Here is a 26,247-nt window from a genome sequence, read left to right as displayed (position 1 = left end):
AAATATTATATAAGACATTGTGTACTTAGGATATTCCTATAAAACTTTCAATTCTGCCAAGTTTATATAAAAGCCCAATATAAAAACTAAATATTTACCTCATTTCCATCTTTTCCAGGAGAACCCTATATAAAATAAAATAAACATAAGAAATGAATTAATTCTTAAAGAAACAGGTATACAATAAATCTGCTCTGTTTCTGTCCACTAGATGTCAGACCTCCATTATAAGTTTATGATGTACAACATACTGTTAAAAAAAACTGCAGCATGAAGTAGGTTAATTGAGGTTACTGTCTCTTTAAGAGAAGCATGGACTGGTTTCTGCCTCTAATCTATACAGTGAGGAAAATAATTATTTGAACACCCTGCTATGTTTCAAGTTCTCCCAATTAGAAATCATGGAGGGGTCTGAAATTCTCATCGTAGGTCCATGTCCACTGTGAGAGACATAATCTAAAAAAAATCCAGAAATAACAATGTATGATTTTTAAACTATTTATTTGTATGATACAGCTGCAAATAAGTGTTTGAACACCTGTCTATCAGCTAGAATTCTGACCCTCAAAGACCTGTTAGTCTGCCTTTAAAATGTCCACCTCCATTCCATTTATTATCCTAAATTAGATGGACCTGTTTGAGGTGGTTAGCTGCATAAAGACACCTGTCCACCCCATACAATCAGTAAGAATCCAACTACTAACATGGCCAAGACCAAAGTGCTGTCCAAATACACTAGAGACAAAACTTTTACACCTCCACAAGGCTGGAAAGGGCTACGGGAAAACTGCCAAGCAGCTTGGTGAAAAAAGGTCCACTGTTGGAGCAATCATTAGAAAATGGAAGAAGCTAAACATGACTGTCAATCTCCCTCGGACTGGGGCTCCATGAAAGATCTCACCTCGTGGGGTCTCAATCAGCCCAGAACTACACGGGAGGAGCTGGTCAATGACCTGAAAAGAGCTGGGACCACCGTTTCCAAGGTTACTGTTGGTAATACACCAAAACGTCATAGTTTGAAGGTTCCCCTGCTTAAACCAGCACATGTCTAGGCCCGTCTTAAGTTTGCCAATGCCCATTTGGATGATCCAGAGCAGTCATGGGAGAAAGTCATGTGGTCAGATGAGATCAAAATAGAAGTTGATGAGTACCATCCCAAGAACACCATCCCTACTGTGAAGCATGGGGGTGGTAGCATCATGCTTTGGGGGTGTTTTTCTGCACATGGGACAGAACGACTGCACTGTATTAAGAAGAGGATGACCGGGGCCATGAATTGTGAGATTTTGGGGAACAAGTTAGAGCATTGAAGATGGGTCGAGGCTAGGTCTTCCAACATGACAATGACCAGAAGCACACAGCCAGGACAACCAATTAGTGGCTCTGTAAGAAGCATATCAAGATTCTGGCGTGGCCTAGCCAGTCTCCAGACCTAAATCCAATAGAGAATCTTTGGAGGGAGATCAAACTCAATGTTTTAAAGCGACAGACCAGAAACCTGACTGATCTAGAGAAGATCTGTGTGGAGGAGTGGGCCAAAATCCCTCCCGCAGTGTGTGCAAACCTGGTGAAAAACTACAGGAAACATTTGACCTCTGTAACTGCAAACAAAGGCTACTGTACCAAATATCAACATTGATTTTCTCAGGCGTTCAAATACTTATTTGCAGCTGTATTATACAATTAAATAGTTAAAAAAATCATACATTGTGATTTCTGGATTTTTTTTAGATTATGTCTCTCCCAGTGGACATGCACCTACAATGACAATTTAAGACCCCTCCATGATTTCTAGGTAAGAGAACTTGCAAAATTGCAGGGTGTTCAAATAATTATTTTCCTTACTGTACACACAAACTTAAGACATTAACAAATGTTTTATTAGTGCCATTTTGAGATCATTTTGTTTGTATGTGTCCTGTCATGAACAGAAAGATTTTATGTTCGCTTGCTTTTTGAAACGCGTCTCTCCGTGTGTGCATTTTTGAGTGCACTTAAACCCGCGTGCACACACAGATGGAGGGCGAATTCCAAACGGCGCTTCGGGAAGAAGATGCAGCATAAACCGTCACTCTACATAAAGTCATTGCTCTATTTGCCAAATGTATTTTAAGGGGGACATATTATGAAAATCAGACCTTTTCCAAGTTTAAGTGCTATAACTGGGTCTCCAGTGCTTCTATCAACCAAGAAAATGTGATAAAGATCAACCCAGTAACTTAGTGTTGGTAAACCATTCTCTACAAACACTTGAAAAAATAGGTCGTTGAAATTTGGCTCCCCTGTGATGTCAGAAGGGGATAATACTGCCCCTTAATCTGCACTATCCAACCACGGCACTGCCATTTAGTGCAGAGATCAACTCATTTGCATTTAAAGGTGCTCTAAGCGAATTCACGCGTTTTTGACCATAAAACATTTTTTTGTTACATACAGCAAACATATCTGCTTGCTACCTGACTGCTGATCAAACTTTAAAAAAAATGCGATCTCTGTAGACAGCCCAGCCTCCACAAACAGCAATAACAACACAATGGTCAAACCTAGCACCACGAAACATAAAGTATTCCAGCCAATAAACGACAAGAAGGATTTGGGGGTCGGGGTTGGGCGCGTTCATGAAAGCACAGAAGAGAGGGGGAGGAGTTAGCTACGCTCCGTTTGATTGAAAACAGTTCAAACATCAACAACAAGTGACGTCGCACAGATTCGCTTAGAGCGCCTTTAAAAGGACACACCAAACGGCACATTTTTGCTCACATCTACAAAGTGCCAATTTTAACATGCTATAATAAATTATCTACATGATATTTTGAGCTAGAACTTCACATACGCACTCTGGGGATACCAAAGATTTATTTTACATCTTAAAAAGGTTTTTTGAAATGTCCACCTTAATCAACTACAGTATGAGACACAGTAGCGCAACTCTCTCTAAAGTTTACACATCAAGAGTTCTGATCTTTGAAGGGCATAGGGATGATCACGTCTGACTGGAGCTGGACCGGACACTTTCTTTGTTTTAAAGTTATTTTTTGGGCCATTTTTGCCTTTATTTGATAGATAGTAATTATGGAGACTACAGGAAAGTATAGGTTGAAGAGAGGGGTACGGGATTGGCAAAAGACCTCGAGCCGGGATTCGAACTCGGGTCGCCAGAAGTGCATCTAAGTCGGTCCTGGAGGGCCTGTGTATCTAGTCTGCCTAGTAAGACCTTGATTAGCTGGATCAGGTGTGTTTGATTAGGGTTGGAATAAAACTCTGCAGAGACACCAGCCCTCCAGGAGCAGGAGTGGACACCCCTGATCTACACCATGTGTCAGACCACTGTCCACAACAACATCCGCCCCGACAGGACCGGATACTTTCCACCACATGTGCGTCTGTGCGTACAGAAAGCTGCTCACCTTGGCTCCTTTTTGTGGTTAACATTTGCAAACGTTTGAATTTTAAAAGTGTGTGTTAACGTTTGCAAACCTTTGAAACATGTGCAAATGATAAACTTTCCCTATTTAAGTTTGCATATTTATCCATGAATCGCATGCGAGCCGAACCTTGGGTAGTGATCCATACAGCGATCCGTTACACCCCTAGCATTAAAACTACTTGGTTAAATTGCAAGTCAATTCAACCTACTATTTTAAGTTTTGACCTGTGATAAGTTGGCATAACTCAACAAAACAAGTTTTGTTTAAAGCAACACTATGTAGTTTCCATGTAAAAATGACTTACAGCTCCCCCATGTGGTTGAAAAGCGCAACAGTGCCTGGTATCAGACACTCTTCTGCAGGCAGGGGGTGGGGCGGGGCTGTGTTTCCTACCCTCCACCGCAACTTTCAGAGTGTGCTTGTAGCAGCTAGGAGGCTGCTCAGGTTGCAGCAACAGTACAATTTGTCCAGTTAAAAGTTGTTCTATCACTGAAATAATTTTAGAGACATTATTTAAAGGTAAAAAAAACTACATAGTGTTGCTTTAACGTTTGTTTAACTTAATCTTTCAAATTAAAGTGACATAAAAATATAAGTTGATTTGACAAAACGTTGCATGTAGCCCAAACTAATAATTGCAGAAGAAGTGAAAGTGATCCACGACTATGCAAATACAGATGGCAGCTCTGAATTCATTTAACAACAAAGGTCTAATTGAAACCGGTTATATCTAAACATAGATTGAGATATTTAGCTAATGATCTCAACCTTGGAACACATAAGAAACAACATTAAACACAATGTTTATTCAAGATCTATTTCAGACTCTTTTGGCAGACATCCTGCATGCTTCTGAGCTAACTGTGGATTTGGCATTGAACTTTATAGTGCACAAACAGGCTTAAAAAAACAATGAATTTGTAAGACACCACATGATACTTACATATTTACTCTTTTAACCAAACCCAATTTAAATGTCAAGTATTTTAACACAAGCTTACTCAAACCATGTGTGACTAATAGCGACAGTATAAAACCCACGGCTACTGTCTACTCTCAGTGCCATGTATGTTTGTCTGAGAAGGACAAAGGCATGGCATCTAACCTTTAGGAGCTAATGAGGTGGTTTCACTTAAGCAAATATAAACACAATTTGAGATACACCAACAGGAAATGGCCTTTGAGCTTACTGACCCCAGAACATCTGCTCACAATATGAGGCACAGATTGGGGTGAAAAGCTCTTCATCATTGTACCATGATTCCTTGTTTGGTTTATATGATGGGCTGAAAATAATCGGTTAAATTGCGGAAACATACAATATGTCGGGATGAAATGGCTGTACCTGTATGCATTTCAAGTATATGCCCAGGATATTGTACTCTGTAGTTGTTCAGTCAAGTACTTCACCTCGGACTGTTATATAATTCCTACCGCGAACAGCATGTCAGGACTGTGGTTTATAAAGGCCTGATGAAAGGTCAAAGTAATATAACTCCATTGGTAATGACTGTAATTTCCAAGGCAAGCATCACTGTTATTATTGCTCATGCCTACGGTTGGGGATTTTAACCACACTATGAACATGAATGATACCTCAAATCATTTTAAGAAGAGCATGGCATTTTAATCAGCGTGCATCATCTCAATGGATGATGGGATGCCAGAATGTTCAGTGAATGTACAGACCAATTATTGGTAAAGGGATCTGAACACCAATTCAAAGATGGAGATTTTAAAGAGGCCGCATTTGGAAATCATTTTTATGTTACATTCCTACAGTAAATTGGTGGTGGACCATCATCATGTCTTCTGTCTAGTTTTCTAAAGCTTAAAGGGGTCATATTAAAATATGTCAAATAAGTCTGTGGTGTCCCCAGAGTACATATGTGAAGTTTTGGCTTAAAATACCACATAGATAATTTATTAAGTTTTTGGGTGTGTCCTTTAAAATGCAAATGAGCTGATGACATGCAAACACTGATAGCCGTAATGGTGGTTTATTGAAATTTAAACTTAATTGTGCTGTTGATCAATTTATATTTTCTGTCTGCACTAAATGCCAGTGCCGTGGTTGGATAGTGCAGATTAAGGGGGGGTATTATTGTAACAAAACAGGCAAAATCTGAATGACCTTTTTTTTTACATGTTTGCAAAGAATGGTTTACCAAAACTAAGTTACTGGGTTGATCTTTTTCACATTTTCTAGGACGATAGAAGCACCAATTATAGCACTTAAACATGAAAAAAGTCAGATTTTCGCGATATGACCCCTTTAACAATTAGGGATGCATAATGATTAATCGCGATTAATCTATAGCAGAATAAAAGTTTTTGTTTACATCATATATGTGTGTGAACTGTGTATAATAATTATGCATATATAAATATGCACACATGCATGTATAATTTTAAGAAAAAAATATATATTTATATATTAAGTATTTATATAAAATATAAATTATGCATAAAAATATAAATGTATATACACATGTAAACATTTCTTAAATATATACATGCATGTGTGTGCATTTATCTATACAAAGTTATTATACACAGTTTAAACACACATATATGATGTAAACAAAAACTTTTATTCTGCTATAGATTAATCGCGATTAATCGTTATGCATCCCTAAAAGGGATAGTTTACTCCAAAATGAAAATTGTGTCTTCATTCACTCACTGTCAAGTTGTTACAAACCATTTACAGTTTTGAAGATATTTTGAACAATGTTTGTAACCAAGCCGTTTTTGAGCCCATGTTATTTTTCTATCCTACTATGGAGGTCAATGGTGCTCCTGTTTCCTGCTTAATTACAAATATATTCGTTTGTGTTCATTAAAACAAAGAAATGTATACATGTTTGTAACAATTTGAGGTTAAATGATGATATAATTTTTATTTATGTGGGGTTAATTTTACATAGTTACACAGGGCTGAGCATGATGTGCTTGGGGTGTGCAATAATAATAATAAATAAATAAATAAATAAATCGAAATGATATCTGTGGTTACAATTTTTGAGGAAATCAATGGCATTTATGCTTTTGTTTTGGCCCTTTCTAATATCCACACATACTACAAAGATATTTTAAATGAACAGGAATATATGTGAATTAACCGGAACATATATGAATTAATGGGAATAAAGTGGGATTTATAAAATTACAGAGTTGCCACTAACAGGAAACTTAAATCTGGCAGCATAATTTAGTTTAAAATAACAAAATTTAATGCAATTTCAGTTGAATTTCTACCCTGCACATTCCTCAGTTACATGCACACAGCACACAGCTTACTGAAGGGCCATTGAGGCCACACCCCCTGCATGTACTTGCACTTAACCATATCATGCACAGATAATTTCTTAAATCATTCACACAAAATAATGTTAAAATGTCAATTTTTGCAAAAAAAAAGAAAAGATATTTAAATAAAAAAAAATCACAGTGATTGCAATTTTCAATTGGTAGTGGATGTAAACTAAAAATTACATATTGTGCCTTTAACCACACTCATGGGGCAGTTGTAAGATTTGCACTTCTGTAACTTTTGATGCAAACTTTAATTGCTCATTTGTAGCGGAGATAAATATCTCAAATATGTTTTGAAATGATTGAGCTAAAAACAAAACGCTTTAGTTTGTGCCCCTCTCTCTCCTATTCCATGTTTACGTACTACTTAAAGGTGCAGTGTGTAAATTTTAGCGGCATCTAGTGGCGAGGTTGCAAATTGCAACCAACGGCTCAGTCCATTGCTCACCCCTTGCTTTTAATCACATAGAGAAGCTACAGTAGCCGCCACCGGAAAAACATGTCATCAAAAAAGTTTGACCGTTAAGGGCTTCTGTAGAAACATGGCGGCAATAAATGGCGACTTCCATGTAAGGAGACCCTCTGTGTATGTAGATAAAAACGTCTGTTTCAAAGCTAATAAAAACATAAAGGTTCATTAAAAAAAGGTCTTTATAAAACCCTGAACATATAGTATTGTATATTATTTTGCATTTCTGTAAAGAGAGCCTTCTAAAAATTACACACTGCACCTTTAAAATGTATTATATGTTGATATTATATAAAAGTTGAGAGGGACCAATACATTAGTGTCTGTCACTTTTAAAATTCAAATGCATCGTATGAACCCAACACTGAGCTTAGGGTTCAGCTCTCTTGTGTCACAGTGAGATACAGCACCTGGTCTTCTAAGAAGGGGTCATCATCACAGTGTGACTCATTTATGACTCACAACAGCTGTAAAATGAGCTCAGTACAGGCACAGCAGATGGAAAGGCAGAGGACACCATGTGACATACAAGCAAGTGTCTTACCGGCTCTCCTGGGTGGCCCTGGGGTCCATCTCTGCCTGTGTTTCCTGGAGGCCCTCTGGGACCAGGTGTTCCTGGAGGTCCTGGGGGACCTGGGGGCCCAGCCTGACCTTGATCACCCTAAGAGAGAAACGCAGAAAAGATAAAACACGAGAAATAGGATTGGAAAGTAAAACATTTCCATAGCTATGATTCCTTGCACCTATTTTTATGCCATTTCGGGATTTGGGGATAAATGCCGAGATTAAAAAATGTGCACTATGCATTCAATTGAATCTGATGCAGTTCTCATTCCCCGCCATTGACGAGTTATCTCAATTAAGAGAAAACATTTGCATGAAAAAACATGTTCCAAATGAGTTTTGAGTTATATGTAATATGGATTATCCACTAGATGGCGCACTTACACAATTTATAAAAATTAAAAATTATTTATTAATTTTACTCTCCGTATATGTTTTGATAATCATTCAGAATCTGATCTCTAACAAAATTCCTTCACAAAAAAAATCAATTATTTCAGCTTTTTGCCATTTTTATTTTTTAAGATAAATACCCATATTTAAGAGTTTATAAGCAGAGAATAAAATATAGATAGGTGAAATGTTTCCCCGGGTTTTGTTTGTTTGAAAGCAGAGGGTCTGTTCTTTAATTTGATATATTTGTATGTTTATATATTCAGAAGAAAATTTTCCTGGAAGGCATTTGGTGAAACTTTTGTGAAAATCACAAAAAATGCTTGCGAGCAACATAAAAAAAAGTCTGTCAGGAAATGAGATAAAGAAAACAAGCAATGCTAAACTACTATGGTAAGACTTTTACAAAACAAATCTGACATTGCACAACGGACAGCATAACTGGATTAACCAGTGGACCGATCTCAATGCACGGCATCTGAAATGCTGTTTTGTCCATTTTGAAACGAACAGGTAAAGTCTGTCGTCTAAGTGAAAAGCACGAAGTGCAAATATTTAAAATATTATGCACGAAACGGTTTCTATACATTGGCTTCACCTGCTCTTCTTACAGATATTTAGCACCAGTATTGTAGGAAGTGATGATTTTGTTCTTTTTAACTCACTTGATGAAAACACAGCGTTATATGCATACTTATATTCTGATTTTAATAAACAACTTTGAATGGAAACATAGCTATTGTTCCTTCAGATCTCTATTTGTTTTACTTTCTAGTGTAAGGGCCCTATGCGACGCCAGATTCAGACCAGATCCTTAAATTAGAGCCCTCTATGTTACTAAAATAGGTACTTTTCTTTGCCTGCATACTACTTGTGTTGCATTTATATTTAAGGCTCATCAGGTTTGGCTATAGCACTAAGATGCAAAGAATCAGCTGGTGTTAAAGGTTTCAGGGCTCAAAGCCCCAGGGAGGATAAAGAAATGGCAAGGCTATGTATGCTCATAAAAATACTCTCTATTATCATATTAAGATAATGCAGGACGCTAAAAAAAGCCATTTTGGTTCAAGGAATTGCACCAGTTTGAGAAGAGTGTTTTTCATCTTAAATGTCAGTAAACACAGCAATTATCCCTCTTTTTGAAATTCAAAACAGGCATGCAAAATAACACAGAAAACTGCCAGGGGAGCTAATTGAGAAGTTTAGAGGCTGAGGACACACACAAGGGAACGATAAAGAGATCTGGAGTGAATTTGAAAGAGAAAATGAGAAAAGCAGCGAGGCATGCACAAATACCACCAGTGAGAAGTGTGGTGGTCACCTGTAGCCGAGAAAACCATCTGACAGCAAAGCATAGTTGATAATAAAAGTAGACAAGTATGTTTAATAAGAAGAAGGTAGTGATAACAGTAATTCAAACTACAACAGAGACTGCAAAGTGTGCTATCTTCTTCAGAATGAAGATTTGTGAAACAGGAAATGAAGACAATGAGATGTTTATCAATGCAAGCAATGCAGGAATGGACAAACCTTCACTGTGAGAATCTGGTTACTGAGCAGGCCTGCAGATGAAGCATGGGCCGGTGGTCCCTAAGAAGTCATATAGAAATAAACAGAGACAGGAATTGACAAAGGTGACAGGAAATGAATGGGAATTGGCACTGTTAGAATACATAATCACTGTAAAAGGTCAAAAGTTTGAACAAATTTTTCACTTTTTACAATGATAAAGGATGACATCTCAAAACGTGCAACTTTAAAATCGAGCCGTTCTAGATATTCTTTGGTTTTGAAATCGAAGCACAGACACACCTTCTGGATATGATTAACTTTCGATGGGTGCAGATGGCGATGAGGTTTATGTTTAGGGTTGCGGTTAAATGGGCCTGCAAAGGATTCATGAGGAAAACTACAGTACTTTTTCCCACAGATCAGTGTGGGGTTAAAGGTACACTGAAATATATTCAAATGCTGTACAAGAGTACAACATTTTTATATTTTCTATAGAAAATGAGTGCGTGAGCATGTGAAACTTGCTGCCACAATGCTAGGATTATGGATACATGCTCACCACAGTACTACATCATAATGGTGTTATGAGTGGTTCTCAGGGCATATGTGCTTTGTTTAGTCCAGATTAAAACAGCCCACCCATAAGTTTATATGGCATTCTGGTCTCTGTATATGGTTCAGAACCTTTAATCATAGCATTATATACTTATGTCACATAAATGAGGTAGAAATCATGTATGTAGCATGAATGTGTGCATGTGTGATGAGTTACATGCCAAAGTTTAATACTAAAGATTTGCTCAAATCCGACTTGGATGAGCCTATAAGATATGATATGACCTTGATATCTTTAATGTGACTGAGTAAGGTCATATCAAAGATTGAAATCAAAGTACAATTAGTGATTGAAATCAAACTTTGACTTTACTTATAATATATGAGACTTTAGCCTGGATTTCACAGACAGGACCACATAAAGGTTTGTTGGTTCAACTTAAAAATCTTGGTTGGATTTTTATGTAATATTTCAAGATTAAAGTAATAATATAACGAGAATAAAGTTGTAACATAACAAGAATAAAGTCATAATAAAACGAGAATAAAGTTGTAATATTTTAAGAAAAAAGTCATAATATAACAAGAAAAAAAGTCATAATATAACGAGAAAAACGTTGTAATATTTTAAGAATAAAGTTGTAATATGGAGAATAAAGTTGTAATCAAATGAAAATAAAGTCATAATATAATGAGAATAAAATTTTAATATAACGAAAATAAAGTTGAACTATAACAAAAATAAGTTCAGAATATTTTAAGAATAAAGTCATAATATAGCAAGAATAAAGTAACAATATAACGAGAATAAAGTCGTACTATAGTGAAAATAAAGTCGTAATATTTTGAGAATAAAGTCGTAATATTTTAAAAATAAAGTTGTTTTATAACAACAATAATGTCATAATATAACGTAAATAAAGGCATGATATAGCGAGAATAAAGTCATAATATTTTAAAAATAAAGTTGTAATATAACAAGAATAAAGTCATAATATAAGGAGAATAAAGGCATAATATAGTAAGAATAAAGTTGTAATATTTTAAGAATAAAGTCGTAATATAACAAGAATAAAGTCATAATATAATGAGAATAAAGTTGTAATATAACGAAAATAAAGTCGTACTATAACAAAAATAAATTCAGAATATTTTGAGAATAAAGTCATAATATTTTAAGAATAAAGTCATAATATGACAAGAATAAAGTTGTAATATTTTAAGAATAAATTCGTAATATAACGAGAATAAAGTGTAATACAACAAGAATAAAGGCATAATATAGGGAGAGAAAAAGTTATAATATTTTAAGAATAAAGTGTAATATAACAAGAATAAAGTCATAATATAACGAGAATAAAGTCATAATATAACAAGAAAAAACTCATAATATAACGAGAAAAACGTTGTTATATTTTAAGAATAAAGTTGTAATATAATGAGAATAAAGTTGTATTATAATCAGGGTTTAAATTGGGCCGGGGCCGTCCGGGGCTAAGCCCCGGCACATAGGCTGAAGGTCTCGCTCTGCTCTTGCCAGTGTACTCGCTGCGCTGGTGTGTGTGCACTGACGCAAAGGGAATAATGCGTTTTCATTCATTATGGGGCATACTCACCAACGCAAGTTCAACAATTTGCGCAAGCAGATTACATGCAAAGTCAATGCAAAGACGCAACCAGGCGCGTCCTCGCACGGGGCGATGAAAATGACGCGAATTGGGTGCCGCAATTGCCGCGAAACACGCGCTTTTCCCTTTAAATGCGTCTTCGCGCAAGTTATGCAACTCAAGCGAAAAAACTCAGAACTTCAAGAACCACTCTCACGCAGGATCATTTGACGAGAGAGAGAGAGAGAGAGAGAGAGCGAGAGAGAGAGAGAGAGAGAGAGAGAGAGAGAGAGAGACAGAGAGAGAGAGAGAGAGAGAGAAAGACAGAGAGAGAGACAGAGAGAGAGAGAGAGAGAGAGAGAGACAGAGGTAATAATGGTGCCCACGTCGAGAAAACTTAATAGAAGACTAGAAACGTGTAAAGGATTAAAGTATGTATGTCACTCATCTAATTACATTATGTTAACTGGATAACACTGAATATAACGTATAGTTTAATAAAATAATGTATTTTGATTACACAAATCAAACCTAACTATATGATTGTTTTAGCTGCTGACCAGCATAGGGAATCTCTATGGCTAATTTCTAAGACATGTTGCTGATACAGTACTGTGTGTTGTACCTTTTCTTGTTAATTGAGTCTTTTGGGGTAGCCTATCTTATGCCTAGAATTATTCAAGGAGGTTGATTATTTTAAATCTGATCAGTTGTGCATAATGACATGTGCAACAAATGGATATAGGGTGTCAAACTCATAGATTTGCATCATTTAAAATTCAGAAGCTCTTTTTAAAATATTTTGGGTCAACCTCTGGCACAGCTTTAAAGCTGAAACTTATCAAATCCTATCAGAGGTCCAGAATGTCATTGAAACACACCAGTGGCTTTGCTATCATCAGTATTAAACATGTTACCCCTTGAAGTACCCCTCCCCGCAGAGCCCCCCCACATAACAAATCCCAATTTAACCCCTGATTATAATGAAAATAAAGTCATAATATAATGAGAATAAAATTGTAATATATACGAAAATAAAGTTGAACTATAACAAAAATAAGTTCAGAATATTTTAAGAAAATGAATTAATATAACGAGAATAAAGTGTAATATAACAAGAATAAAGTCATAATATAACGAGAATAAAGTCATAATATAACGAGAATAAAGTGTATTATAACAAGAATAAAGGCATAATATAGCGAGAATAAAGTAATAATATAACGAGAATAAAGTCGTACTGTAGTGTAAATAAAGTCGTAATATTTTGAGAATAAAGACGTAATATTTTAAGAATAATATTGTTTTATAACAAGAATAATGACATAATATAACGTAAATAAAGGCATGATATAGCGAGAATAAAGTCATAATATTTTAAAAATAAAGTTATTACTAATATAACAAGAATAAAGTCATAATATAAGGAGAATAAAGGCATAATATTTTAAAAATAAAGTTGTAATATAGACCGTTTCAGCAGTAACAACATAAACAAGCGGCTGTGGCGGTCCGCACGTAACTTCCGGTAAACTCCGCTAAGAATAAATAACAACAAAGTTCTTTAAACATAGTTTATTTATATAACAAGCAAAAAAACAACACATAGATTACCTAGGAAACCAAAACATTTGTTATTTTCGACGAGGCATTCATTCAAGAGATCAGTTTAGTAACTAGTCAGACCATTAAAAAAACGAAACCGGAAGTAAGGTTCGGATCCAGACGTGTATCACGTGCGTCCGATGAAACCGTCTATAACAAGAATAAAGTCATAATATAAGGAGAATAAAGGTATAATATGGCAAGAATAAAGTTGTAATATTTTAAGAATAAAGTCGTTATATAACGAGAATAAAGTCTTAATATAAGGAGAATAAAGTTGTAATATAATGAAAATAAAGTCATAATATAATGAGAATAAAGTTGTAATATAATGAAAATAAAGTCATAATATAACGAGAATAAAGTTGTAATATAACGAAAATAAAGTCGTACTATATCAAAAATAAATTCAGAATATTTTAAGAATAAAGTCATAATATGACAAGAATAAAGTTGTAATATTTTAAGAATAAATTTGTAATATAACGAGAATAAAGTCTTAATATAAGGAGAATAAAGTTGTAATATAATGAAAATAAAGTCATAATATAACGAGAATAAAGTTGTAATATAACGAAAATGAAGTCGTACTATATCAAGAATAAATTCAGAATATTTTAAGAATAAAGTCATAATATGACAAGAATAAAGTTGTAATATTTTAAGAATAAATTCGTAATATAACAAGAATAAAGTCATAATATAACAAGAATAAAGTCATAATATAACAAGAATAAAGTCGTAATATTTTAAGAATAAAGTGTAATATATAACAAGAATAAAGTCATAATATAACGAGAATAAAGTCATAATATAACAAGAATAAAGTCGTAATATTTTAAGAATAAAGTCATAGTATGACGAGAATAAAGTTGTAATATTTTAAGAATAAAGTGTAATATATAACAAGAATAAAGTCATAATATAACGAGAATAAAGTTGTAATATTTTGGAGAATAAATTAAATGTGGCTAAATGTATTTTCACACTGATATTAAAACAGGCAAATCCAGCAAACATTTTATTAATAAAACATTCTGTGTACTGGCAAGCAGAAGATGCCAGAATAAGAACGCAAAACACACATTCTGGGCTTTTCTGCTTGACGGTACATGCTTATTAATAATATATTATTAGTGTATAGTTAATTTAGTGTATAATTTCACTGGTTTAATGAATTAAACAATGTTGAAAGTGAAACTTTATTCTGAAAATATTTATGTGGGAGTGCATCTCCCTCATTAGTTTTATTAATAAGGCAGGTATGTCATTTGGGATCTGCTTTGCAGATCTGCTTGTTCACATCACTCCAAACACGTTCATGTAAAAATATGACATTAAAATAATTTACGACTTTATTCTTGTTATATATTGACTTTATTCTTGAAATATTACAACTCTATTCCCGTAAATTATTTATTATTAATTGTAACTTTTTTCTTAGTTTTTAAGCTTTTAGTTAAATCTCGCATTATAATGACTTTAATCTCAAGATAGTGTTTTTTATTTAAGCTTGGCCCTAATTCTCCTTGGGTCTTTACATAATTTAGCATAACTAAATATGTTTATAATTTAGCATACATAATTTAGCATAACGGCTGCCAACTAATGGCTTATGGGGCCTGACCTGTAGCTGCTTCTGTGTCTGGGCAAAGTGCAAAAGTCAAGACTAAACATAAGGTCAACAATCCACCTGCACTACAAACCAACTACTACCATCTGGAAGGAAACGGAGCTTTAATCGACTTCCAGGTCAAAGGGTTAAGGTCCCATGAGACTGTTAATGGAAACTATAGGGCAATGCTTCCCTGTTAAACTGGAGTTTACAAAACATTCATTTGACTCCACACAAACCCGTGAGAGAAGCGGTTTCCTTTTCCTGACTAGTGATGTCACCTATCTCTTCTTCTATGGTCAGACTATGATGGTGCAAAGCAAAATTTCTCTGGTGCCTATAACGCACGTTCTTATCATTTAAAAGAGAAAAACAGCCGAGCATATGTTTTTAATTGAGTTGAATGCTCATAAGCTATGGTGGAAAAGGCCAAATGGTTTAAATGATAGCTGGGATAGCTATAGATAGAGTGGTATGATCTTTACTAAAGGATTCCTGATTTGTCAAGGATCATTGTTCTTCCATTTGAATGAGGAAAAATCTCATTCATGACAGAATAGATGGAGGCAGTGGAACAGTGATGAATCAAAATGTTGAAAACTTTAAATCAGGACACAGATCTACAAATGAAAGTGCTAACTCTTAAACTGGATGTATGTGACACTCACTCGTGGTCCCATGTCTCCCTGATCACCCTGTGAATAAAAGAAATGCATAGCTTTAGGCAGTGAAGACTCTTGTGTGTTCCCTATGGGTCATTTCAATCACTGCTATGCCTCAATAGACGGGTAAATGATCATGCTGGAATGTGTTCTGATGTTGGGTGAATATACCTTATCTCCTTTTGGTCCCGGCATTCCCTGGCAAAAGAAGAGAAAGATTTAAAACGCTCGATTAAACATTGTTTTCGTCAGCGTGGGCTTTTCCATCGCTACGGCCACAAAAATGACTGGCAGATGTTGCACTGGTTCAATGTGAATGTTTGACAGAATGATTAGATTTAAATACAAAGGAATACAATTCAAAATATAAACTGAACAATAAGTTACAGCATTCCATTCATGGTGAAAACAAAGAGCGTGTCAGATATAGCTTCCTATACCCCTTATGCAGTGAACTATTTGACAGAACAGCCATTTATACTGGTGGCCCAAATCATAGTGGACATTATCAAATGCACTCATTCAATCCAATAATGCACCACAAAAATATGTTTACAATTAATTTACATTTAACGGCTACCTGTTACCTTTTTACCTTTGCAGGCATAGATATGTATAAAGGCTAGATGTCTCGCCCGCACTGCTGACCAATTGAGTGAAACGTTCGCATTTGGCGGCCATCTTACCACAGGCAGCTCGCTGACTCTTAGCATTGAGTTTTAATGCTGCAGGTACTTTTAAATGACCATAACTTGCTTAATTTTCTACCAATTTTTTAAAGGGTTTGGTTTGTCATAAATGTCAAAGATGTACCTGCTATAACACTGCATAAAGACATTTCATGAAACATGTTAAAGCATCCAGAATTATAGCCGTTTGTAAGAAACCAAACCATTTGAAAATTGGTAGAAAATTGGGCAAGTTATGGTCATTTAAAATGCACCATTAAAACTCAATGCTACAAGTGAGTGAGCTGCCTGTGGTAAGATGGCCGCCAGGTGATGACGTTAGAGACTTACCATACTAGTAATCATTTATTCATTCATGTAGACTATATTAGTGAACTAATGAAGGGAATAGAAAATGAGAGTATAGAATGAGGGTATACATCTGCCTACATTCATACTACATAGTAGGTAAAAGCAGTAGGTGAGGCGAGTCCAAATTCATAGTTTTCCAAAAACAGTAGGCGTAATGACCGTTATGACATACTACTTCTGCACAACCCAGTATCACAAAATTACGTACCTCACGTATATTTCTGAGTCTTAAGCGTGACATTGACATAGTTTTCCACCTTTTGTGGAACATGTCACGTATTTCTGTTTACGTGTCACTGTCACGTATTTGTTACTCAACTGTTTTGTTCTATTTTCTTACCATTGATTTAGGGTTAGATTTACATAAAATGACATCCTTACCCAAACCCAACTCTAACCCTAATGCCAGGCGACAAAATTTAAAAATCATAAAATATAAAAAATAAATAATGAAAAAAGGTATAAACCAATACTTAAAGTGACATCCTAACGCAAACACTAGGAGTGTGCAAAAAAATCGATTCACATTTAAATCGCGATTCAAGCTTTGCCGATTCAGAATCAATTAACAGAACTCCAAAAATCGATTCATATATTTTTTTGTAATGCAGTGTTACTATTGTCCTGAAATGAGTTTATCTAAGTATTCCCATAGATGGCACTGCGTCGAATTCACACTGACGCCTGCACACTCTTGTCACAGTGTCTTTACTTGGGTGTGCTGCCCAGTTATATTAACAAGTGCCCAAGTGTATCTGGCATCAAATTTTGTCTTTTTTGTTTTTCCGTGATAGTGACACTCTTTAATAATGACATTTTGTGTGCGACATGATGAGTTCGGTGTGCGTTCACGTGCTCTCTGTTTCCCAATGAATTGGGATGCGACGCGAACAAGCTCGTGTCACATTGTATCCTTCATAACTTGAGCAGAGTTTTAACATTAGAGGAGTTCATTTTTGTTCAGAGTTTGTTTTTGAAATGGTCAGTCGGGTCAGTCATAGTTAAATTACTTCGGGTCCCAAGTCTGATTAATATTGTGTGTAAAACCCGAGTCGATCGGAGAATGGCCGTGAGTGCTACCGTGCTAAAGCTCACGTGCAGTTTCAGCTTGCAGACCGTTTCTATGGTGATAACAGCTGGCTCTTGTTTTGAAAGCTGGATTTTCTTTCTCCCATTTTTTTATACTATTATTATTAATAAACCATATCTTTTCTAAAATCTAAAAAGTTTGCACATAGATGGTAGCAAAAAGACAATGCTATGTTAAACCCATTGAACTGAACGAGCAAAGCTCAAGCTGATTCAAGATTTACAAAACGCAAAGCTGTAATATAAAGTCCCTGTCACTGGGACAGCAAGTAGACTTTTGAATCTGAAATAATGAGTGGATTTAGCTTTTTTTTTAAAGAGAGGCACTTTCCCTGCTTCTGCTCTTATCTAATAAAAATAATAACCATTATAACACCAGTCACATTTATAATCTATAGACATGCATTGTCTATCATTCATATACTATATTATTGTATTTAATAGAGTTTGATAAAAGGGGTCATCTAATTGCTTCATAACAGTTTTTATTTTTGACAAAGTAAAATCAAACTACATTTAATTTGTTGTATTTCTTTTCTTTAAAATTGTATATCTACTACAATCAGTCACATAGGAAAAAGAAAACTACATTTACATACTGTGAATCATTTTTTTTTAAACCGAAAATCATTTTTGAATCGAACCTTGAGCCTAAAAATCGGAATCGAATCGTGAAATTTTCCGAATCGTGCACCCCTAGCAAACACCAAATCTAACCTTAAACCAAAGCGTCAATAGTTTGAAAATAGGACAAAACAGTTGAGTAACAAATACGTGGCAGTGACACGTACACAGAAATGTGTGACATGTTCACCCAAAAAGGTGGAAAATCGTGTTAGTGTCACGTTTAAGACTCAAAAATTTACATGACTATAGGTACATAATTTCGTGATACAGGGTTGTCCGGCAAGATCCCAAAGTGTTAATTTGATGGCCCTTTACTATCCCGTAAGCCACCGGGAAGTTATCAAAGAAAGAGGAAAAAATATATTTTTGTGTTAGTTTTAATTTCCTCAGCAGTCTGCATAGGAGGAAAGCTTACCAAACCTTATTGAGGTCGTAAAACCAACAAAAATCTCAAAAATCTTTTGCTTTCTGGTTTCTTAAGCACTATAATTTTGTGTGTTGGTTCATGCAAACATCAGTGGTGTAGTGGTATCATTCAAACATGAGACTCTGATCCCAAAGGCACTTAATGTGGAGTTGGAGTCAAACCATGGATTTGCTGTCAGTGCCTGAGGACAACTAAAAACTAGGTGTCACTTTTGAGTTTTTAGACTGCCAGGATAACGCAGTAAAATATGAGCTGGATTGCATTTGCTGGAGCCAACCTAGATTGATCGCTTTCATATTCTGATCGCTTTGATCATGATGCATATATTGTATTAGATATTACTGACTTTATACATGATAATTACAATTGACAGCCTCTCACACGTAGTGCGCAGATGGAGAACATTTACATTAGGTTGAGAAGTTACACATGTCCTTTACGCGGTTCCTTTTGTTTGTGTGTGCCGAACACACCCCTCTTGTGCCTCCTTTACCCTTCGATGGTCCTTCAAGTAAACAGTCTTGACTAAAGAGCCTTTCCACTTTCAGCCAGAGAACACCCAGTTATATCTGACGTAATTGCAGAAAGCTGTTGGACCGGGTTATGTGCAGTTCTGAGCAATTAATGGATCTGATGTTTACCACTGGACGTCTGGGCTTTTTGAAGAGGCTCCTTCTCTTTCGGTCACTTCATTTTCCCACGTGACAGAATCCCGCATGGCCTCCATCGTGTAATGGGCATACGAAAAGGACCAGAGAGATCTGGTCTGATGTGATGGGATTGCACCAGCAGATTTTTTCTCGCCAAGCTTTTATGGATAAAGCGATGGAATGGAGTTTACCTGTGTCTCTTTCAAGATGTGGGACTGGTTTGAACCAGATGTCGCTGTTATGGCTTAGTTTTGATATATTGCATGGCTTAAAGGGACACTTCACCCATTTGCATTAAGCTTTGTATAGTTAGAACCCCAGTCATGTTTTTGAATGGTCATCCATCATTTCCTCAGTTGCCGTTGAGACAGGAGAAATACAGATTTCAGTGTTGCACTTCCTTCTTTCAATGATGTAAAAATCATCATTTTGCATCATTGAAAGAAGGAAGTCCTATATCTTTGTTGAGGGGGTGAGACTACAAAAAACCCTTTTCTCGGTCAAATAGGCACCAAATTCTAAATGTATGTTACATTTCGACTACAAATATGAAACACTTTCAATAAAGATTAATGTTCCTACGGGTGAAATGCTCCTTTAAGGGAGCATGACTGCACAATGCTACACCACATTAAACAGACACTTTCAGAATAAAATGATGTAAAATCCTACCTGACTGCCTTTCTGACCCGGTAGTCCCTGTAATGAGAATGAAATCAATTTCCTGTGACCTTTAAAATGTATGCACCTTAATGTGCAAATGTGTCACGTACTGGAAAAATGAGTCGGAATGAGCACATTTACAAAAATAAGTTGGTTATATTTTGATCTTCTCTATTATAAAACTTAAAAACGATGCATGATTTGTTGGATCTGACAAAAAATGACAAAGCTACGCCTGTTTGAAGTTGACAGAGTCAGCAAAGTCAGTTTTGAGAAAAAACTAGTTAAAGGATTAGTCAATTTTCTTAAAACAAAATCCAGATAATTTACTCACCACCTTGCCTTGTCATTCAAAATGTTGATGTCTTTCTTTGTTCAGTCGAGAGGAAATTATGTTTTTTGAGGAAAACATTACAGGATTTTTCTGATTTTAATGGACTGTAATAGAGCCCAACACTTTGCAGTTTCAAAGGACTATAAACGATCTCAAATGTTTCATATCTCTCTTAATAACTATTTTAACATTAAGCAAGTCAAGCACTTTATTTTCTAATTCTTGCATGTTTTAAAATCTAAACCAAAATGTCAGACGTGCATGTGGATGGACACACATCTTTGTATTAGATTAAGCATTTAGGACAGTCCATCTCTCAGAAAACATACAAATAAAGATCATTTTAGATGTTTAATGAATATTTAGAGCATTGGGATCACTAGACAAGGGCTTAATGTACTTATTTTTATGAAAACCTCGACCAAAATCGACATTTAAACTTTATTTTGCCTCTAGCTCAAAATTAGACCGAGCACATTACGACTCATTTTGCCAGCACGGTTCACAAATGTTTATTATGTCCATGATAAAGAGCTATGTTAACATATATGTAAGCATTCTTTCAGCTAAGCGAGGTTAAACTTTGTGTCCTCTTTAGAGCATTTGATGAAACATAATCTGACAGAAGTACTTACAGGCTTACCGTCCATACCCATTGGACCCTAAGAGAGATAAAAAAGAACAGAAATTATTATTATATTAGGACAAGAATGAATTTTAAATGACACTAAAGATAGATTCAGGACAATACATAAAACTCCTCTGTTATTGTGTGGTAGTGAGAAACAGGCTTCATGTACTGCCCATGTAAACTAGAGATCACTGTGTTGAATGCACATATATGACCCAGTCTGTGAAAACCCAAAATCATAAAAAAAATGTGTACATAATGTAAAGATCATTCAATGAAAGTATAACCTTGATATATGTAACATTGTCTGAGTACGGTCATGTCAAAGATTGAAATCAATGAGTGAAAAGTAACTTTGATGCTTTTAATTTTATAATACGATTATGAGATTTTAGCCTGGATTTCACCAACTGCTTGGCGTACCTACATAACAGGAAATCGGGCTTATCATATTTTTGGCTAGAGCATATCTGTTTGTATACCAAAAATCACAGACAGGTTACGAAAGAGCATGCACGGGCTGCACGTGTCTGGTCAAGGGGGGAGATAGTAATGGATGACTTGTGTTGTGATGGTTTTGAGTGCAGCGGGAAATCCAGTAAGGGCCACATGTGGTGGAGTGCTGCACATGGCTCGGTTTGGATCTGTTCTGTTGTTATGCTTGGAGAGGCTTCACACAGGGCTTTACTTCCCAGTTGATCTTTTTGCGGCACACAGGCTGCCAACGCATGCAACCGATCGCATCTGGTGTGTGCAGATCTGTCAGTGAGGCGTTAAATACTGATGCCTCTTTTAAACGCAAAGCTATCAGATGATGGAAAGATCAATAATTCTGTGTTTCATAAGATTGAAGTAATAACTACACTGCATTTAGAAGATTTGATGTGCTTGTGTTAGCTGAATTGATACTTCTGCATTTAAAATTCATCTGAATAAATCGGCTCTGAGGCTTGAGATTTACATTTTAAATGCATGATTTAGGACTCAGGTAAAAATAATTTATACACTGTAAGAAATGCAGCCAAACAACTTGGTTATGCAAGTCAATTCAACATACTATTTTAAGTTTTGATCTGTGATAAGTTGACATAAATTATAAAAACAAGTTGAAATTGTTTAACTTAATTTTGTTATGTAAAAAGTAATATAAAAAGATACTGTATGTTGATTTGATATCATGTTTAACAGTCTACTTTAATGTACTGAAATATACTTTAACTCCAGGTTGTAATACATTTTTTTCTGCTCAATAAAAGTGTAAAAGTTATACACTACAAATATAATAATTAAAAGTACAGTTCTACTTCAGTAGTACTTGAGACCACTCAATAAAGTATACTTAATATCAGTAACACAATGTAAAAAGTGAAAAGTTGGATCAAACTTTAAAAATTGCTTCAACTGGTAATACAAAAAAAATCGACTTGATTTTTCACGGAAAGTATTTTTCACTTTAACATATCAGCTGGAAAAAAACTTATTTTTAGGTGTTACCAATTAAAGGAATTTTTTAGGTTGATCCAACTTTTCACTTGTTATAGTGTACTTAAATTAATTTTTGGTGTATTGTAATAAATATTGTCTCAAAATAGCACAGTTATGTACACTTATATGATTTTTAATTTTAAAAAGTACAAAAGACTCATTTTTGTATATTAAGTACAAACTTAATGGATGGAAGTACATTTACCTGGTATACTTAAATAAAATATATTTTAGTGCACTTTATTTCACATTTTATTTTACCTGGGGGAAATATGAACAAATTAAGGGATACAGGTAACTTAATTCTAAAAATGCTGGGTTATTTTCCAGCCGGAGTTGGGACAAACAGGGGCGAACCCAACCCACTGGGTTAAATTAACCCAAAAAGTGTTTACATTTGACACAAAAACGGGTTGAAACAACTCAACATATTTTAAATTACAACCCAATGGGTTGGGTTCATCCCTTTTTGACCCAATGTTGGCTGGAAAATCACCTAGCATTTTTTGAGTGTAAACTCAAAAAAATTTATACAAGAAGTTGTCACTGGGGTGATACCTTTTCAAAAAGTACACTTTTGTACTTCAAAAGTGCATAACCTTTTCATACACCTTTTCGAAAGTTAGGGGAGAACAGGGGCAAAAGTAACGTGGGACAAAAGTAACAGAACAGTAACAAAAGTAATTTTCTCAGAGCCCTGACTTGCATTCCAAACTATGACAGCATCTTTAGCACACAACCCTTGACAGAGCTGACAAATGTCATGTTATCATAATTTCTCACGTCCAGAAAGGTGTTTTCAACCATGATAAGTAAATTCCTTAACCCTTATGTGTTGTTGGGGCCATTTGTGGCCATTTTTTTTTGGCACAACTTTCTCTGTATTTCAGCAAATGGGGTGATCTTTGGAGACAAATCTTATGTTGACACATATTTTAAGAAAATGCTTGGAATTTTTCAAAAACTCAACAATAAACCGTGGGCAAATTTACTACCCTTTCATGTTGTTAGTGGCCAACATTTTTTTTTTTTTATAAATCTGTTAATCGACCTCAATCAAAACTACCAAATGTTTACAAAAATTCCATGATTTTAACTCTTTCATTTCCAAGTTTATACGTGGTGTCACTGAATTGGGAAAAATCACAAAAGGACTTATTTTCAATATAAAGTGATTGTGGAATGGATTTTTTTCACAGTCTTGGGCATGTCAAAGATAAGTAAAAACATTGGCTTTAATGCATTTTTAGTTATTGTGCAGCATCAGATTTAATTTTTTCTACCTCTTTTATTGTTTGTGGCCAATTTGCCCCATTGACTTCCATTATAAAAAAATTTTTTTGATTGAAGAGCCACGACACCTTATTATCATGCATTTTTGATTCTTTGTGGTTTTTCCTTTTGCGAAGAGGTAAAATTTTGTCATTTTTACTGTTGATCACCATGTGGCACCATTAACCCTATGCAAAAAACAGAGCTTAAATTCTGGCTTGTACATTGAGTTATATGCAGTATTTTTACTGTTAATAAATGAGGGAAAAAATCTGATGCTGCACAAAAACTAAAAATGCATCAAAGTCAATGTTTTACTAATCTTTGGCATGCCCAAGACTGTGAAAAGGTAGAAAAAAATCCAGTCCACAATCACTTTTTATATTGAAAATCAGTCCTTTCGTGTTTTTTCCCCCTCAAATCAGTGACACCACTTATGAACTTGGCAATTAAAGAGTTAAAATCATGACATTTTTGTAAACATTTGGTAGCTTTGATCAGTACTGAGGTTGATTAACAGATTTATGCAAAATAAAATATTGAAAAAAATATTCATCTGATACATTTTTCCAGCCGTTTAATTTAGTGGCCATTAAACTGTTTTGTCCCGCTGCAAATACTGTTGCATTATTCAAGTTTGTACGGTCGGGTTGCTTTGAAACATTTGATAAAACTGAAATTTAAAATGGCTCATTGTCATGTATATTCACTAAAAAACAAGTGTAACACAAAAATCTATATTGTTTTGTTGTGTTACTCTCATCCAAGCTGTCAGGGTCAAAAGTAACAATGCGCTACTTATGTGCAAAGTCAAATTATACTGAAGGCGTTTTACATTTGATAAAAATTCCACCTGGTATTGATAGCCACACTTCTAAGTTACTGACCACAGCAAAAATACATCTCTGTTTAAAACATTAGCGTTTAAAATCACGTTATACTGAAAAATAGGGTTGCCAACTTTCTCACCTTGAAATATGGGACAAAAGATGACCTGTCGCAGCATATGCAGATATGGTTTAGTGTATTTAAACCATTAATTAGGCTAATCTCCTCATTAAATATTAATTTATAACTCTTACAACAGGTTTTACAACAACTTTTGTAACAGGTTTATTAATAGTTTGTTCATTTACAGCAAGTTCTTTTAAAGTCCTTTACGTTTAATATCTGAAGAAAACACCTGTGACTCCTGTACTTAGGGTAAAAAACTTTATCCTCTTCATGTTTTGCATGTGACAAACTTAAACATAGATTCTGTGAGCTGTAGTATTTTTATAGTTAATTAAATACTTTAATTAAAACACGCTTACAGTCTATAATCACAAACGCGCGCATTTCCTAGCAAAGGTGGAAATGCCTTGGGGCATTTCAGATTTAGTGGTTTAAGGCAGGTGTCTGGACCTGCGATCTCTTCAGAATTAAGAACGAACTTTGTAACTATGCAGATCTTATACATGCACAAACAGCTAAATAATGCACTACTAAAAAAAACGGGACAAATAAATTATGCTCAAAATATGGGACGTCCCATTTAATACGGGACAGTTGGCAACCCTACTGAAAAATACTACTTTCGCTCCTGCTCTCCCCTACAGTACTGTCCCCGTGGCAACTTTTACACCTTTATTTCTAAGAGTGCAGCCTATATAATTATATCACAAGCATCATTCCATGAAATCATGCTTTAGCATAGCAGAACTGTGACACTTAAATTCAAACAGATAGATCTTGCTTATAAAACTGGTGTATAAAAGCAACCATTCTGTTCAATGATTCAAGTCTAGCACAAATAGCTATGCTTCGGCTAAATTCTTTACTTTTCTGTAGTGATCATTTCTAATTTATCCAGCAGGTGGTGCACTATGACACCCTTACGTTGCCTATTAACTAAGGTGTACATGCAACCCCATCAGTATGTGTAATTATTAAAGGTGCAATTACCGGGAAACCATCTCGCCCAGAAGTGCCCTGTAATAAAAAAAACATGTTACAATTCAAAACACTTAAAATAAACTATTATATCTGAATTAATAATAATAATATACTGACCCCTGACAAAATTTTATTACATGCATAGGACATACAGCAAACAAAATACTCCCTGCTGCAGGTAAAGGTAACACTTTACAATAAGGTTGTATTTGTTAACAAATAGTTAATGCATTAGCTAAAATAAACTAACAATGAACGTCAACTATAAACGTCTAGTCCATTTGTGGAGATGCGTGCGCGATCAGCGGAGGATAAGCACGAGTATAGACGGTTTCATCGGACGCACGTGATACACGTCTGGATCCG

At 35.1% G+C, this 26,247-nt stretch overlaps 1 protein-coding gene across 3 annotated transcripts in view; it reads right to left on the bottom strand.

The window, feature by feature from the left end:
- col23a1b (collagen type XXIII alpha 1 chain b) overlaps positions 1-25,911 on the bottom strand; it is a 35,591-nt gene extending 9,680 nt beyond the window's left edge. For all 3 annotated transcript variants that reach the window (XM_073812588.1, XM_065287528.2, XM_073812587.1), the window contains exons 1-8: positions 25,891-25,911; positions 21,194-21,220; positions 20,234-20,260; positions 15,900-15,926; positions 15,735-15,761; positions 9,703-9,762; positions 7,760-7,876; positions 99-125 (exon numbers count right to left, since the gene is read on the bottom strand). In XM_073812588.1, the coding sequence (XP_073668689.1) occupies positions 99-125; positions 7,760-7,876; positions 9,703-9,762; positions 15,735-15,761; positions 15,900-15,926; positions 20,234-20,260; positions 21,194-21,214 (306 nt within the window). In that variant the 5' untranslated portion in view covers positions 21,215-21,220; positions 25,891-25,911. The remainder of the gene's footprint in view (positions 1-98; positions 126-7,759; positions 7,877-9,702; positions 9,763-15,734; positions 15,762-15,899; positions 15,927-20,233; positions 20,261-21,193; positions 21,221-25,890) is intronic.
- Between the last annotated feature and the right edge of the window lie 336 nt (positions 25,912-26,247).

The sequence above is a fragment of the Paramisgurnus dabryanus genome, chromosome 18 (genome assembly GCF_030506205.2).
Source record: "Paramisgurnus dabryanus chromosome 18, PD_genome_1.1, whole genome shotgun sequence".
Lineage (NCBI taxonomy): Eukaryota > Metazoa > Chordata > Actinopteri > Cypriniformes > Cobitidae > Paramisgurnus > Paramisgurnus dabryanus.
The sequence above is the reverse complement of the archived record's forward strand: the minus strand, read 5'-3'. Positions and strand labels throughout refer to the sequence as shown.